The sequence below is a fragment of the Monodelphis domestica genome, chromosome 7 (assembly GCF_027887165.1).
Source record: "Monodelphis domestica isolate mMonDom1 chromosome 7, mMonDom1.pri, whole genome shotgun sequence".
Lineage (NCBI taxonomy): Eukaryota > Metazoa > Chordata > Mammalia > Didelphimorphia > Didelphidae > Monodelphis > Monodelphis domestica.
In genome coordinates, this window is record NC_077233.1 from 113,113,267 (window position 1) to 113,127,523 (window position 14,257).

The 14,257-nt window shown below is 31.9% G+C and overlaps 1 protein-coding gene across 1 annotated transcript in view; it reads right to left on the minus strand.

The window, feature by feature from the left end:
• CNTLN (centlein) overlaps nucleotides 1–14,257 on the minus strand; it is a 512,321-nt gene that overhangs the window by 334,381 nt on the left and 163,683 nt on the right. Inside the window, exons 5-6 of the mRNA XM_016424268.2 lie at nucleotides 7,735–7,869; nucleotides 6,945–7,112 (exon numbers count right to left, since the gene is read on the minus strand). Coding sequence (XP_016279754.2) covers nucleotides 6,945–7,112; nucleotides 7,735–7,815 — 249 coding nt within the window. The 5' untranslated portion in view covers nucleotides 7,816–7,869. The remainder of the gene's footprint in view (nucleotides 1–6,944; nucleotides 7,113–7,734; nucleotides 7,870–14,257) is intronic.

Consider the following 14,257-nt stretch of genomic DNA (forward strand, 5'->3'; position numbering starts at 1 on the left):
TCAGTTGAATAATGAGATTGAAAGTCAAATTCTGGAGAGTTTGTTTAACATCCAATGGGAGAAGTGGAGGTTGTGAGTATGAATGACTTTCTCAAGAAGTTTAACTGAAGAGAGAAGAGGTTTGGGTTCTAGCTAGTGAAGATAAGAGAATCAAATGAGGGTTTTAAAGGATAGGTAAAAATAGAGTGGCTTTTTTAAGCAGCATAATAGATACAAAAATATTAAAAGTGGAGAGATGAAGAGCAAGGACCTTGATGATGAGGATGATGATAACTAGGATTTTAAAGTTTGCACAGTATTTTAAATATCTGATCCTTCCTCACAATAACCCTGGGAGGTGGATGCTATTATAATCCTCATTTTTCAGATAAAGAAATTAAAGAGAGATTAAATGATTTCCCAAGGATCACATAACCAGTAAATGCAAGAGTCAGAATGTACATGCAGGTCTTTCAGACTCCAAATATAGCAACATCTAGCTTTCCTGAAAAGATTTTTTATCAAGAATGAATATAGAAGGGTTTGCTTTGATAAGGACTATCTTTTCATGAGAGGTGTAAAGGAAGAAATAGTGAAAGAAGATATCAGCTTGATATAAGAAGAAGAGGAAAGAGGAGAATTCATCAAATGGATTCAATTTTGTCACTGAAATATGAGACTGGGTTTTAGCTAAGAGGGTTATGGGAGGAGGTACCATGAGAGGCTTAAAAAGTCATGAATAAGCTTAAAATAGAAGCTGAAGTGAGTGGTATAGTAATTCAACTAGACAAGTAAAAAAGGATTCCCTTGTTACCCTCAGGACCCAATTGAGGTTGTGTAACATAAATTTGTAGAGGACATTTTCAACATTGTTTCATGATGTTCTCCAGTTCTCTCAATAATATGTGACTAGAAGTGAAGGTGGCAGACTATGGACTTAATTCAAAGTTGTGATTTAGCAAAGAATTATTAGCAATAGGACAAAGGAGCAAAGAATTCAAGTGTAGAGAATGCTGTTGAGTTAACCTGATTTACCAAGACTTCAAGATACAAAAGGAAGAAGAGTTCTGTATTTCATGGAAAGAACTAAAGGGCAAAGCAATCAGAGGTCACAGCAAGGACAACAAGCAGGTTAAGGAATAAAGTAGGGATAAAAAGATACAATTTTAGGTTACGATCCAAGGGAGGAATTTCAAAGCTCGTGAACATGAAAGTTGAATACTTATGGGTGATGTTAAGATCAAGTCTATGACCATCTCTGTGTAACTAAGGTGGAGGGAAAGAGTGGGTCATGGAAACTGCATAGAATAAGAAACTCAGAAGTTAAGGTATTTGAATATTCATAATAAGTCTCCTATGAAGCTAAGTTTAGAGAGAAAAACTGAACTGGGCACTGAACTAAGGAAGGAAACAGAATGATCTGGATAATCCAGTAACAGAGGATCTGGATTAGGTGATAAATCTGAATAGTTTGAACCTCAAAGAAAAGGTTGTTTACTGATGATGGTCAAACTGGAAGGGATCTAAAAAGCCACCTAATTCAACCTGCTCTTTTCCCGATGAAGAAACATGAACTCAAGCAATTTAAGTGGCTTGCTCATGGTGATACAATTAGTATCAGAGGAAGGATCTGAATGTCAAGTCTTTCTGAATCCAAGTCAAGCACTTGCTGCCTCTTAAGTCATACAAATCATACACATTAAAAAGATGTGTAGAGACGAAAAAGTAAGCATATAGAGCACTATTGGTTGAGAACTCTTTCATTGCCTTTTGTGGGGTATTAATGAAGCCAAAGAGTTTTGTATATATCTTTGGTATATGTTCACTTCTTCACCTATCTTATCCCCACAATTTTTTTTTTATTTCTAGCATCTACTTCTATATGAAGTATTCAGTGACTCATGGGAATATTTATTTAATTGGAGTAAAGCAAAATCAGAACAATATGCACACAGACTGTAAGTAGCAAGAACACCAATATCAAAACAAAAGCTCTGTAATGCACATTCTTGACCCTTGAATATAGCTAAGAAAGTACCTAATTCCTCCTGTATTGGGCAATATGGGCCACTCCATGGAGCAGACTCAAAGTTGTCCTTCTAAGTTCTGATCACCCACATGCAGGCTTTGCAGACAGCTTCTACCCATGGATGACTAAGTATTAAGAGGACTGGTTGGGGATATAGAAAAGCTAATGACTCAAAGGATCATTTTTAAAAGACATACAATTTAACCCAAAGTCTTCTTTTCCTTTTCGGCAGCAAATTATGTCAGGGCTATTTCAAAAGTCTTCCCAAAAAAACTAGGCCCCCAAAGAGCACTAAAAGACTGCCTACTGGATCAGCTGGGTGGCTCAGTGGATTGAGAGTCAGGCCTAGAGACGGGAGGTCTTAGGTTCAAATATGGCCTCAGACATTTCCCAGCTGTGTGACCCTGGGCAAGTCACTTAACCCCTATTGCCTAGCCCTTACTGCTCTTCTGCCTTGGAGTCAATACTGCATTTTGACTCCAAGACAGAGGATAAGGTTTTAAAAAAATAAAAATTAAAATAAAATAAAATACTGCCTACCCTTTGATCCAGCCATTGCACTGCTGGGTTTCTACCCTAAAGAGATCATAAGGAACAAGACTTATATCAAAATATTCATATCTGCGCTCTTTGTGATGGCAAAAACTTGGAAAATGAGAGGATGCCCTCCAATTGGGGAATGGCTGAACAAATTGTGGGGTCTGTTGGTGATGGAATACTATTGTGCTCCAAGGAATAATAAACTGGAGGAATTCCATGTGAACTGGAACGACCTCCAGGAATTGATGCAGTGAAAGAAGCAGAACCAGAACATTGTACACAGAGACTAATACACTGTGACACAATCAAATGAAATGGACTTCTCTACTAGCAGCAATGCTAGATCATTATCCAGGACAATTCTGAGGGACTTATGAGAAAGAACACTATCCACATTCAGAGGAAGAACTGTGGGAGTAGAAACAGAAGAAAAACAACTGCTTGATCACAAGGGTTGGTGAGGATATAATTGGGGATATAGACTCTAAATGATCACCCTAGTGCAAATATCAATGGTATGGAAATGGATCTTGATCAATGACACATATTAATACTAGAGGAATTATGTATCGGCTACAGGAGGAAGTTGGGGAAGAGCTGGGAAAGAATATGAAATGAATCTTATAACCGTGGAAAAATATTCTAAATTAATTAACTAAATAAAATTTTCCAAAAAAAAAGTCTTCCAAAGAGGGAATGTGAGGAAAAGGGTGTCTTACCCTGCCCTCAATTCTGGCCTTACAAGTAATTAATTTATGACAGTGATAATAATAATAATAATAATAACCAATAATTATGGAATTTGTCCAGGCCTACCAATTTGTTTTACAGAAAAGCTAGTTTTAGCATAGTCTTAGATGAAACTTCTGACATTCATTAAATTGATAATGCATATTTTTTTATTTAATCTAATATGGAATTTTATTGTGCTAGGCTTCTTGAGACTATGGATATCCAGAAAAATTCCGTATCTTTTTGCTTATCTTTCTTTTTTCTTTAATCCTCTATAATAAAGTTTGTTATTAATGTTGAATTGTTTATTTTCTTCTTTGCTTTTATTGTCTATCACTTTAACCTCAGGCAAGTAGCATAGGCCTTGAGAGTCGGGAAGACTGAAGTTCAAATGCTCTACTAGCTATAATTGACTTCTGATTTGTTTTTCAATTGTTGGTTAAACTAATGTAGAATGTTTATCTGCTTTTGTTTTTCATATTTCTTTCCATGTTTCATTTTGTTTCATTTAATAGGGTAATTTGGAAATCAAATTTTTTGTTGCATGTACAAACCAGAAGTTTTGATACCATCTTCCAATACCTTTCTGGAGTGCTTTAATAGCTCTGCTCTGGTCATATTTAATGCCTGTGCTTAGGGATATTATTTTACAACTTCAGCATTCTTCCTGTGGTTCTTACCAAGGCAATGGATACTACATAGTTGACTATGTGCAGAAATATTTTTTTTCATTTGCTGTCAAATATTATGGAAGAAGCTAACTTTTGTGAATTGATCTGCTAGATGGATTCATGTCATCAAACTGAAAAAAAAAGATCTTTGGTGAATTCTAATCTAAATATGCCTACCTATTTTTCAAAAACATTTAAAATCTCAGTGCTATACTTGTCACCCATATGATTATTTATAATTTGTAGATTTTGCATTAAATAAGGATTTTCATTGACCTCAGAGTCTCCAAATTTTTTCTCTTCAAATTTTAGGAGTACAACTATCTTGTCTCTTGTTTTCTCTAATTTGGCCTTTAAGCTATTTTTAATAGTTATTCTGCAGTGGCTATAAATAAGTTTCTATGTGCCTTAGTGTTGAGAATACCATTAACAAAATATAAAGCTAAATGAAAACTTTGCCTACAATTAGTGATGTTTCTTTTCAATTTTGTTTCTATATTCTATAGTATGTTATACTCTATACAACTTTTACTATATAATTAAAATGTCCAAATATTCATTCCTCTTTATGTGTCCACTTTCCTGGTCATTACCATTTGCACTGAAATATTTCCAACATGCAACATGTTATAATTTGATTTTTCTGATGGTTCTTATCTTCCTGTGGTACTATTGCTTTCCATATCAAGCTAACCACCACTACAGCTTTGAGTAGGGCCACTTTGCAATCCCCTGTGCACCATTTCTTAGATTCAAAGTAATAATTTTACCATATTGGATGAGTTGCTAACCAGAATCAAATTTGCCAATAATTAAGGGTTGCTACAAACCCTCTTCAGCTACTAGAGAGGTGTTAAGGTTCACAAAATCTTCACTGCATATTGATTTGTCTGGCATTGCTTTAAAGGTTGTTACCTAGTCTTTTCCCTGTTCACAATGTAAACATGGGATGAAATTTGATGTCGCTACAATGATTATTATTATTACTAGTAGTAGCAGCAGCAGCAGCAGCAGCAGCATCTTTCATATGCATCTCTATTTCTTCTTCTTCAACCCTAGTACAGTCTTCGTTGCTAACACCCTCCTTTAAGATTTTCTGTCTAAAACCTTTACTTCATAAAATTCATTCTCTATACTCCACTCAAAAGAACCTTTCTTAAATAAAAATCGAATCCTATCACTATTCTTATCAAAAAAACTTTAGTAGCCCTCTAATTTCTACTAAGCAAAATTGAAATTTGATTGTTTGATATTCAAAGGCCTATGTAATCTGGCACCAGACTACATTTCAAGTCTTATTTAATATTATTCCATTCTATGTTTCAACCAAACTAAATTTCTCTCTGCCCATTAAACCCCACCTTTGTTTCCACACCATGGATAAAAACAAAAACATGCACTTTGATCCACTTTCTTCATACCCCTGTTCATTCTATTTCTTATGAATCAAAAGTCATCCTTCTTTTTTGTCACTAATTAATTCCCATCCATTCTTTAAAACTGCAGTGTCATTTCCTCCATGAAGCCTTCCCTCCTTGGTAACAACCATTTCACTCAGACAAGTAGTAGTTTGTCTTATAAATCTCTGATGTATTTATCATCTAATGAGTATTATTATAATTATGCTTGTTGCATAGAAAACTGGCTTTGGAATCAAGAAATGGGTTCAGATGCTTCCCTCTAACATATACAACTCTGCCCCACTTAAATCCAATTCATATACAAGTCCAGACATCACCCTAAGATGTCACCATTCCTCTTCAAAAACACAGGACAAACACAACAGATGGCTGTGTGACCCTGAGTCACTTAACCTCTCAATGCCCCAGGCAATCTTCTAAGGACACATATTGCTGAAATGTAGATCTGCAACAATAAAAATCCATATTTGGGAGATCTTTATGAGAACAAAAATCATAGACTATGTACAAAAGAAAGATAATATTTACTTTTGAGGGTGTTCCTCTAAAAGAAGGTAATTAATAAATTTGTTCATTAAAAAATTTATAGCTCTTTATATTATCTCCACACCTTACTAGTTTAATAAAGAGGTTGTACAGAGTTATTATACCTCCTTAAATACTTGAATACTATATACCTAAATGTATCCTCTATATACCTATATATATAAACATAACTTAAGTATATACATATGAATCTATGTATATAGGTACAAATATGTTTTTATGTGTGTGTGCATCTTTTCTCTATAAACAGAGATTATTTTTAGAATATATACTGAACTAAGTTTGAGTAAATATACACATTTTATTTGCACATATACAAGAGTTACTCAAATTTCCATTAATTTCATAAGATTCCTTTGAATAAATTTACATTAAAATACAATTTTAGATGAAGTCAAAAATTTAAAAATTAAAAATATGGGCTTAACTGATAAATATGTGAAAGTAAGTATAAATCTCATAATGTGAAAGAAAATGAGGATATGATAAATATTTAATGTAAATAACTTTTAATTTCATACAAAATACTTCATTAAGAATAAAGACCTTTTAAAACAAAAAAACTATTATGAACAGGATTAAAAAATTTTTGTTGTTACTGATTATACTTAATTTTTTCTTCTCTTTGGTGATATGGGGAATTTTAATGGTCTTAAGAAATACATGATCTTAAAACTATCTAATCCAATGCAATCTGGTAATATTTATGAATTTAAACTATAAATGAAAAAAGTCAAAACACAGGATTCAAAATATGTTTTTCAAACCATATTTTATTTGAAAATGCAATAGCTTTTATTTTTTAATGATTACATTTTAGGATGACTTATTTGAAGTCAGTTTCCTGCTTTGCAACATCAATTTTTAAAAAGCTATGGGTCTTAAGTGAAGGAATATAAATGAATGTCAGTCCCTGTTGGTGGATTTGAATATATAACTTCTTACCGAAAGAAAATAACATATAATGAAACTGCCTATTAGAAGTTAGATCTCAAACAAGAACCCAATGTCATTTCTCCCTCATACCTTCATTCTGTAATCAATGTCATTTTTTTCTTTTCTCCACTGTGTTTCCTCCTTTCTCAGGTTCTCCACATCATTTAGCAGTTCAGTACAGCGTATATTTAATTCCTTATTTACTTCCTCTAGCTCTCTGATAATCATTATGTTTTGCTCTTCCTTCTTTTGTAACCTCTTCATAGTGTTCAGGAGACAGTACCATGAGGATCAATAAACAAAACAAACAATAATAAAAACAACAACAAAAGTGAGAATTAAAAAACAGATATAAGCTGTGCAGTTTTATCCTCACAACATTTTTCTATATTTGATGGCCAAGGTCACCTGTGTACTTTTATTGGCCTCTTTTCATGCAGGTGGAAAGGTCATATTTTTTAACTGGATGACAGCTTTGATGAGCACACATTTGCAAAGAGCACATTAATTGATCAATCTGCCTTTGATGCTGTCCCCAGCTATTTTTGAGACCCACACAGACATATCCTCCCAGACCTGAGCTTTATCAATTAATAATGCTAGTCCCATCAGAATCTAATTACAAGAAGCCACATCTTCACACTCCTACTTTCTTTGCTCCATTTCCATCATTAACTATTTATTTGAAAGTTATAAAGCTTAGATTCTTAGCTTTAAAGCAGCTTTCCCAGAGTTTGGTGTGTTAGAAAACTCTATGATACAGGAAGGCCTAAGGCAATTTTCCTCTAAGCTTGTCACTTTCTGTGCCACAAAGGCTGACAATGCTTAAAGAAGGACTTCAAAGCTACAGTCCTATAAAACTATGTACAAGTCAATATACCTTAAGCTCTTGACATTGATCTTTAAATTTCTTATGTAAGTCATTCAATTCTTTCTTTAAGCAAACATTTTCTTCATCCATAGAAATCTTCTTTTTTACAAGGGTATTTATTTCCTGTTGTGATCCTGATTCTCTCTGTTAGAAAAAGTGATAAATATTTGTAAACCTAATTATTATTACTAAAGTTTTCTTATCTTCCCATTGTTCTTGAGATAAGAAAGCTAAAAAAATTTACTTTCTGCAGGATATGAAAATGTCACCTATTTATAGAGAATTTTTCTGTTATATTTGAGGGTGGGTATTTTTTTAATTCCAATTTCACAAAACCAAATAAGCAAGCATTTCTATATACAGAGAAAAAAATATTATACATAAATTAAATCACAAATATCTTATCTGTTTAACTTACTTTTCTTCATATCTATATAATAAATTCTATCCACAAGTGTCCCATTCCCTGACTACCAACCTCACATCAGACAAGATATCATTCAGGAGACTGACAATTCATGTAAATTGTCTTTCGTGTTTTCACCTTTCAGATGTAATCTGGATTTAACATTCATAATTTATTCTTCCAGTGTTAATCCTGTAGTTATGTATCATATTGTCTTGGTTCTACTCATTTCACTATTCATTATCTCATGTAGCTCTTTCCAAGTTTTAAAAAAATTAACCTGCTCATCACTTCTTATGATACCGAAGTATCCTATAACAATTATATTCAACAATGTATTTAGTCATTCTCAAATTGATAGACATCCCTCTCAATTCTTTGTCACTACAAAGAGAGCTGCTATAAATAGTTTGAAATAAATGGGTTCTTTCTCTGTTTTCCCTGATCTCATTGGGATGCAGACTTAGCAATGGTATTGCTGAGTTTAAGAGTAAACATAGATTTATAATTCTCTAGGTATAGTTCCAAATTGCTCTACAAAATGGGTGGATCAGTTCATAATTCTACCAACAGTGTAAAAGGGTCCCCATTTTTCCACATCCCCTCCAACATTTATCACTTTGTCTTTTAATCATTGTATCTACTTTGATGGGTGTGAGATGATATTTCAAAATTATTTTAGTATGCATTTCTCTAATCCATAGCAATTTACAGCCTTTTTCACATAATGTTATAGCTTTGATTTCTTCATCTGAAAATTGTCTATTCATGTCTTCTGCTATTTATCCATTGGAGGATGGCTCTTATTCTTATCAATTTAACAAAGTATTCTATTTTAGATATGAGACCACTACCTAAGGGGATGTCTATAAATTCCCCTCCCCCAATTTTCTGCTTCCTTCTAATCTTGGCAACATTAGATCTTTTGTATAAAAACTTTTCAATTTAATTAACTCAAAATTATCCATTTTATATTTCACAATGCTCTCCCTTTTCTTATTGACTCTTATTTCCTATATATAATACTTTAGGAGAAATTACTGTCTTACTAACAAATCTGTGTAAGTACCATAATATCCGCTATTAAATAAAAGGAAAATGAATTTCAGACTTCAAAATTATAGTGTAATATAAAAATAACACTATATACAATGTGCTATCTGATTCTAAGTTAACTTACTACATTGTGCCTCAATTTCACATAAAAAATTTTACTTCCTTTATTATGATAATACTTATTAAATTCAGTTACTTAGTGTAAAATAATATTTAGATAATACACTTTTTTGATGAAAGAAGTAGCTATATATTAGTAATAGGATATTACAAGCTAAACAAACCAATTACAGGACCTGCTACTTATATTTTTAAGATAATTTAACAGGATGAAATTAGATAACTCTAGTGCACCAAAATCTAGGTCTGGAGTCAGAAAGACCTGACTTCAAATCAAGCTTTAGATAATTACTAATTTTTGTATGCTCCTGGGCAAGTCATTCTACCTCTATCTATCTACCTACCTACCTACCTACCTACCTACCTACCTACCTACCTATCTATCTATCTAATCAATTTATTTATCTATGAGATTCCTCAACTCTAAAAGGAAGATAATAATAGCAGTTATCTCCCAAGGTTTTCTGTGGATCAGTGAGATAATATATGTAAAGTTCTTGGCATGTATTAAGTGTTTAACAAGTGTTTCTATTCATACTTGCTTTCCCTCTTAATAATATCAAATATAAAAGGCTGTCTAACCTTTGATTCTGCCATACCACTGCTTCCCAAAGAGATAATAAGGAAAAAGACTTGTACAAAAATATTAATAGTCTCACTCTTTGTGATGGAAAAAAAACTGAAAAATGACAGTGTCCATCAATTGAGAAATGGCTGAACAAATTGTGGTATATGTTGGTGATGGAATACTATTGTGCAAAAAGGAATAATAAAGTGGAGGAATTCCATGTGAACTGGAATGACAATCCAGAAATTTATGCAGAGTGAAAGGAACAGAACCAGGAGAATATTGTACACAGAGACTGATACAATGTGGCACAATCTAATGTAATGGACTTCTCTACTAGCAACAATGCAATGACCCAGGACAATTCTGAATAGGAGTTGCGTCTAAAAAAAACATAGAAAAAAGACAAACTTAAAACAAAAATAGAAACAAACACTAAATTTGAAAATTTGAAAATCAAATGGCAAATCAATAAAATTTAAAGTAGAAAAAAACATTAAACTAATAAATAATACAAGGAGAGTTTTCTGGAAAAAATTGAAAAGTTAAATAATTGATTAATTTGATAAAAAGAAAGAAAGAAGAATGCCAAATTACCAGTATTAACAATGAAAAGGTAGAATTCACAACCAAAGAAGAGAAATTAAAGCAACTGTTAGGAGTTATTTTGCCCTATTATATGTGAATAAATCTAATAATATAAATGAAATATATAAACACTTAAATATAAATATCCCAGGTTAACAAAAGAGGAAAATATACTATTTAAACAATTCCATCTAATAAAAAGAAATTGAACAAATCACCAATGAATTTCCAAAGAAGAGTCCCAGAGACAAAAGGATTAAGAATTTAATTCTACCAAACATTTAAAGATCAATTCATTCCAATACTACACAAACTATTCAGAAAAATAACTGAGACAGAAACTCTACCAAATTCCTTTCTATAGCACAACTATGGTATTGATACCTAAACCAGAAGGGGGAAAAACAGTGAAAGAAAACTATAGACCAGTATCCCTAATGAATATTAAAGCAAAAAAATTTTAAATTATAACAAGATGATTATAACAACATATCACAAGGATCATACACAATGCCTTCATGGGTTTTACACCAAGAATGCATTGCTGATTCCATATATGAAAAACTATCAACATAACTGACTATATCAATAATAAAACCAACATAATACAATGTGATTATTTAAAAAGATGAGGAAAAACTTCTAACAAAATACAACTTGAATGCCTACCAACTCTCTAGAAAACATTAGGATAAATGGAACATTCCTCAATATGATAAGTAACATCTATATAAAATCATCAGCAAGCATTATATGCTATGGAGGTGGAATAGAAAAGCCTTCCCAATAAACATCAGGTATTAAAAATGATGCCCATTATGACTACTACTATTCAGTATTGTACTAGAAACATTCATTATAGCAATGAGAAGAAAAAGAAATTGAAGGAATTGGAATAAGCAATAAATAAAACTATTACTTTTTGCAGATGATATGATGGTATTCCTAGAAAGTTCTAGAAAATCAACCTAAAAACTAATCAAAACCTACAAAATCATCAGGATTTCTTTATGCTATCAATAAATCTCAAAAGCAAGAGAGAGAGAAATAAATCTCATTTAAAATAACTATAGATAATATAAAATTCCTGGGGTCTACCTCTCAAGACAAACTCAGAAACTGTATGAGTACAACTATAAAATACATAAAGTCAGATCAAAACACCTGGAAAAATATTAATTGCTCTTTGGTAAGCCAAGCTAATATAAAAAATGAACATTCTTTATAAATTAATTTACTTATTCATTGCCATACAAACCAAACTATCCAAAAATTCTGTCAGAGAGCTAGAAAATGTAATTTAAAAATTTATCTGGAAGAACAAGAGACGCAGAATATCAAGAGAATTAATGAAAAAATGAAGAAAGGTGGATTAGGTATACCAGGTTGCAAATTATATTATAAATTGACAACCATCAAAATAATATAGTACTGGCTGGAATGGAGGAGGAGGAGGAGGAGGAGGAGGAGTAACCTAGTGATTAAGAAACCCCAAAATCCATGCTTCTGGAAGTAAGAATTCACTACTTGACAAAAACTGCTGGAAAATGTGGAATAAAGTATGCCAGAAATTGGGCATGAACTAAAATCTCATGATATATACCCATGATATATACCAAGATAAAGTCAAAATGTATACATAGTTTTGAAATTAAGGTGATATTATAAACTATATGAAAAAGTGATACCAAACTAACTAGGGGAGCACAAATGAGTTTACTTGTCAGACAACTAAATATGGGAATAATTTAAGTTAAAACAGAGTCTAGAGAACACTGTGGGATGTAAAATGGGTAACTGACTACATTAAATTTAAAAGATTCTGCACAAACAAAAACGATGTAACCAACATTAAAAGGCAAACAACAAATTGGGGAAATTACAGCAAGTCACTCTGACAAAGACTTTATTTCACAAATAAATAAAAAATTGAGTCAAATCTATTAGAATATAAAACATTTGCCAATTTACAAAAGTTCAAAGGAAATGAACAAGCAATTCTGAGATAAAGAAATTAAAACTATAAAGAAATTAAAACTAACTGTAATTTTAATGGGGAAATGATCTAAATGACTATTTGTAGATTAAGAGAAACATAAATACAACAAATCTTGAGGTACCACCTGATACCTATCAGACTGGCTAAGATGACTAAAATGGAAAATGATAAATGCTGGAGGAAACATGGAAAAACCAGGATACCAATATATCAAGGGTAGAGCTTTAAAATGATACAACATTTGTAAAGCAAACTGGAACCATGCCCAAATGGCCATCAAATTGTGAATGCCCTTTGATTAAAAGCAATACCACTACTAGATCTGCATCCCAAAAAGATTAAGGATAAGGGAAAAGAATTTACCTCTACAAAAATATTTGTAGCAGCTCTTTTTTAGGTGACAAAGAACCAAAAAGTGGAGGATGTTCATCAATTTCAGAATGGCTGAACAAATTTTGATATATGATTAAAATGGAATAATATTATGACATAAGAAATTAGAACAGAACAATCACAAAAATACCTGGAAAGACTTATATGAAGTGATACAAAGTGAAGTAAACAGAACAAGGAAAACATTGTACAAAGTAACAACAATAATGTATGATAGCTAACTGTGAATAACTTAACTATTATCAATAATGCAAGGATCCAAAACAACTCCAACAGGTTCATGACAGAAAAAAAGGATATACATGACTACAGAAGAAACAGATTGAGTTGGAATGCACATTGAAACATACTCTTCTTTATTTTCTCCATGAATTTTTTCTAGTGTAAAGAACATGTCTTCTTTCATAATATGACAAATATGGAAATTTGTATTATGTGATTATATATTAAAATCTATATCATATTACCTGACTTCTTGGGGAGATGGGAGGAGAAGGACAGAAGGAAGGAAATAAAGAACATAGATTGCAAGATATCAGAAAATGAATATTAAAAAACTGTAGTAACATTTAATCTAGAAAAACTAAATTTATTTAAAAAGGAAAAAAGTTACAAAACCCCACTCAAGAAAATAACCCCTCAAAAATTATCTCTGGGTAAGTGGAAGCTAATGACTCCCTGAGACATCTAAAAAAACAACCAAAGTCAAAAGAATGAATAAGTAGAAGAAATTGTGAATTGTCTTGCTGTAAAAACAAATGATATGAAAAATAAATCCAGGAGAAATCTAAGAAATATTGGACTACTTATTCATGATTTTTAAAAAAAGAGCTTAGACATCATCCTTCAAGAAACTATCAAGGAAAAGTCCCCTGATATTTTAGAACCAGAGGGTAAAATAGAAACTGGAAGAGTCCATTGATCACTTCCAGAAAGATATCCCAAAAGGATAACTCCCAGGAATATTATATCCAAATTCCAGAACTCCCAGATCAAGAAATAATGCAAGCAACCAAAAAGAAACAATTCAAATATCATGAAACCACAGTAAAAAGTATACAAGAGTTAGTAGCTTCTAATTTAAAGGATCTGAGATCTTAGAATATGATATTACAGAGGGTAAAGGAACTAGGATTTCAATATTCCTCACATAAAGACCAGATTTAAATGAAAAATGTGATTCTCAAACATGATTTCAGAGAAAAATAAAGTTAGGAGGAAAAGAAATCAAAAGACATTCAGTAATGTTAAATTATTTACATTCCTACATAGGCAGATGATTTTTGTAACTATGAAGAATTTTATCATTATTAGGGCAGTTAGAAGTAGTATGCAGCCAAAATGGAATTTAGGAATAAATTCCAGTCTCTAGACAATAAAATAAACCAATTAAACATAAAAA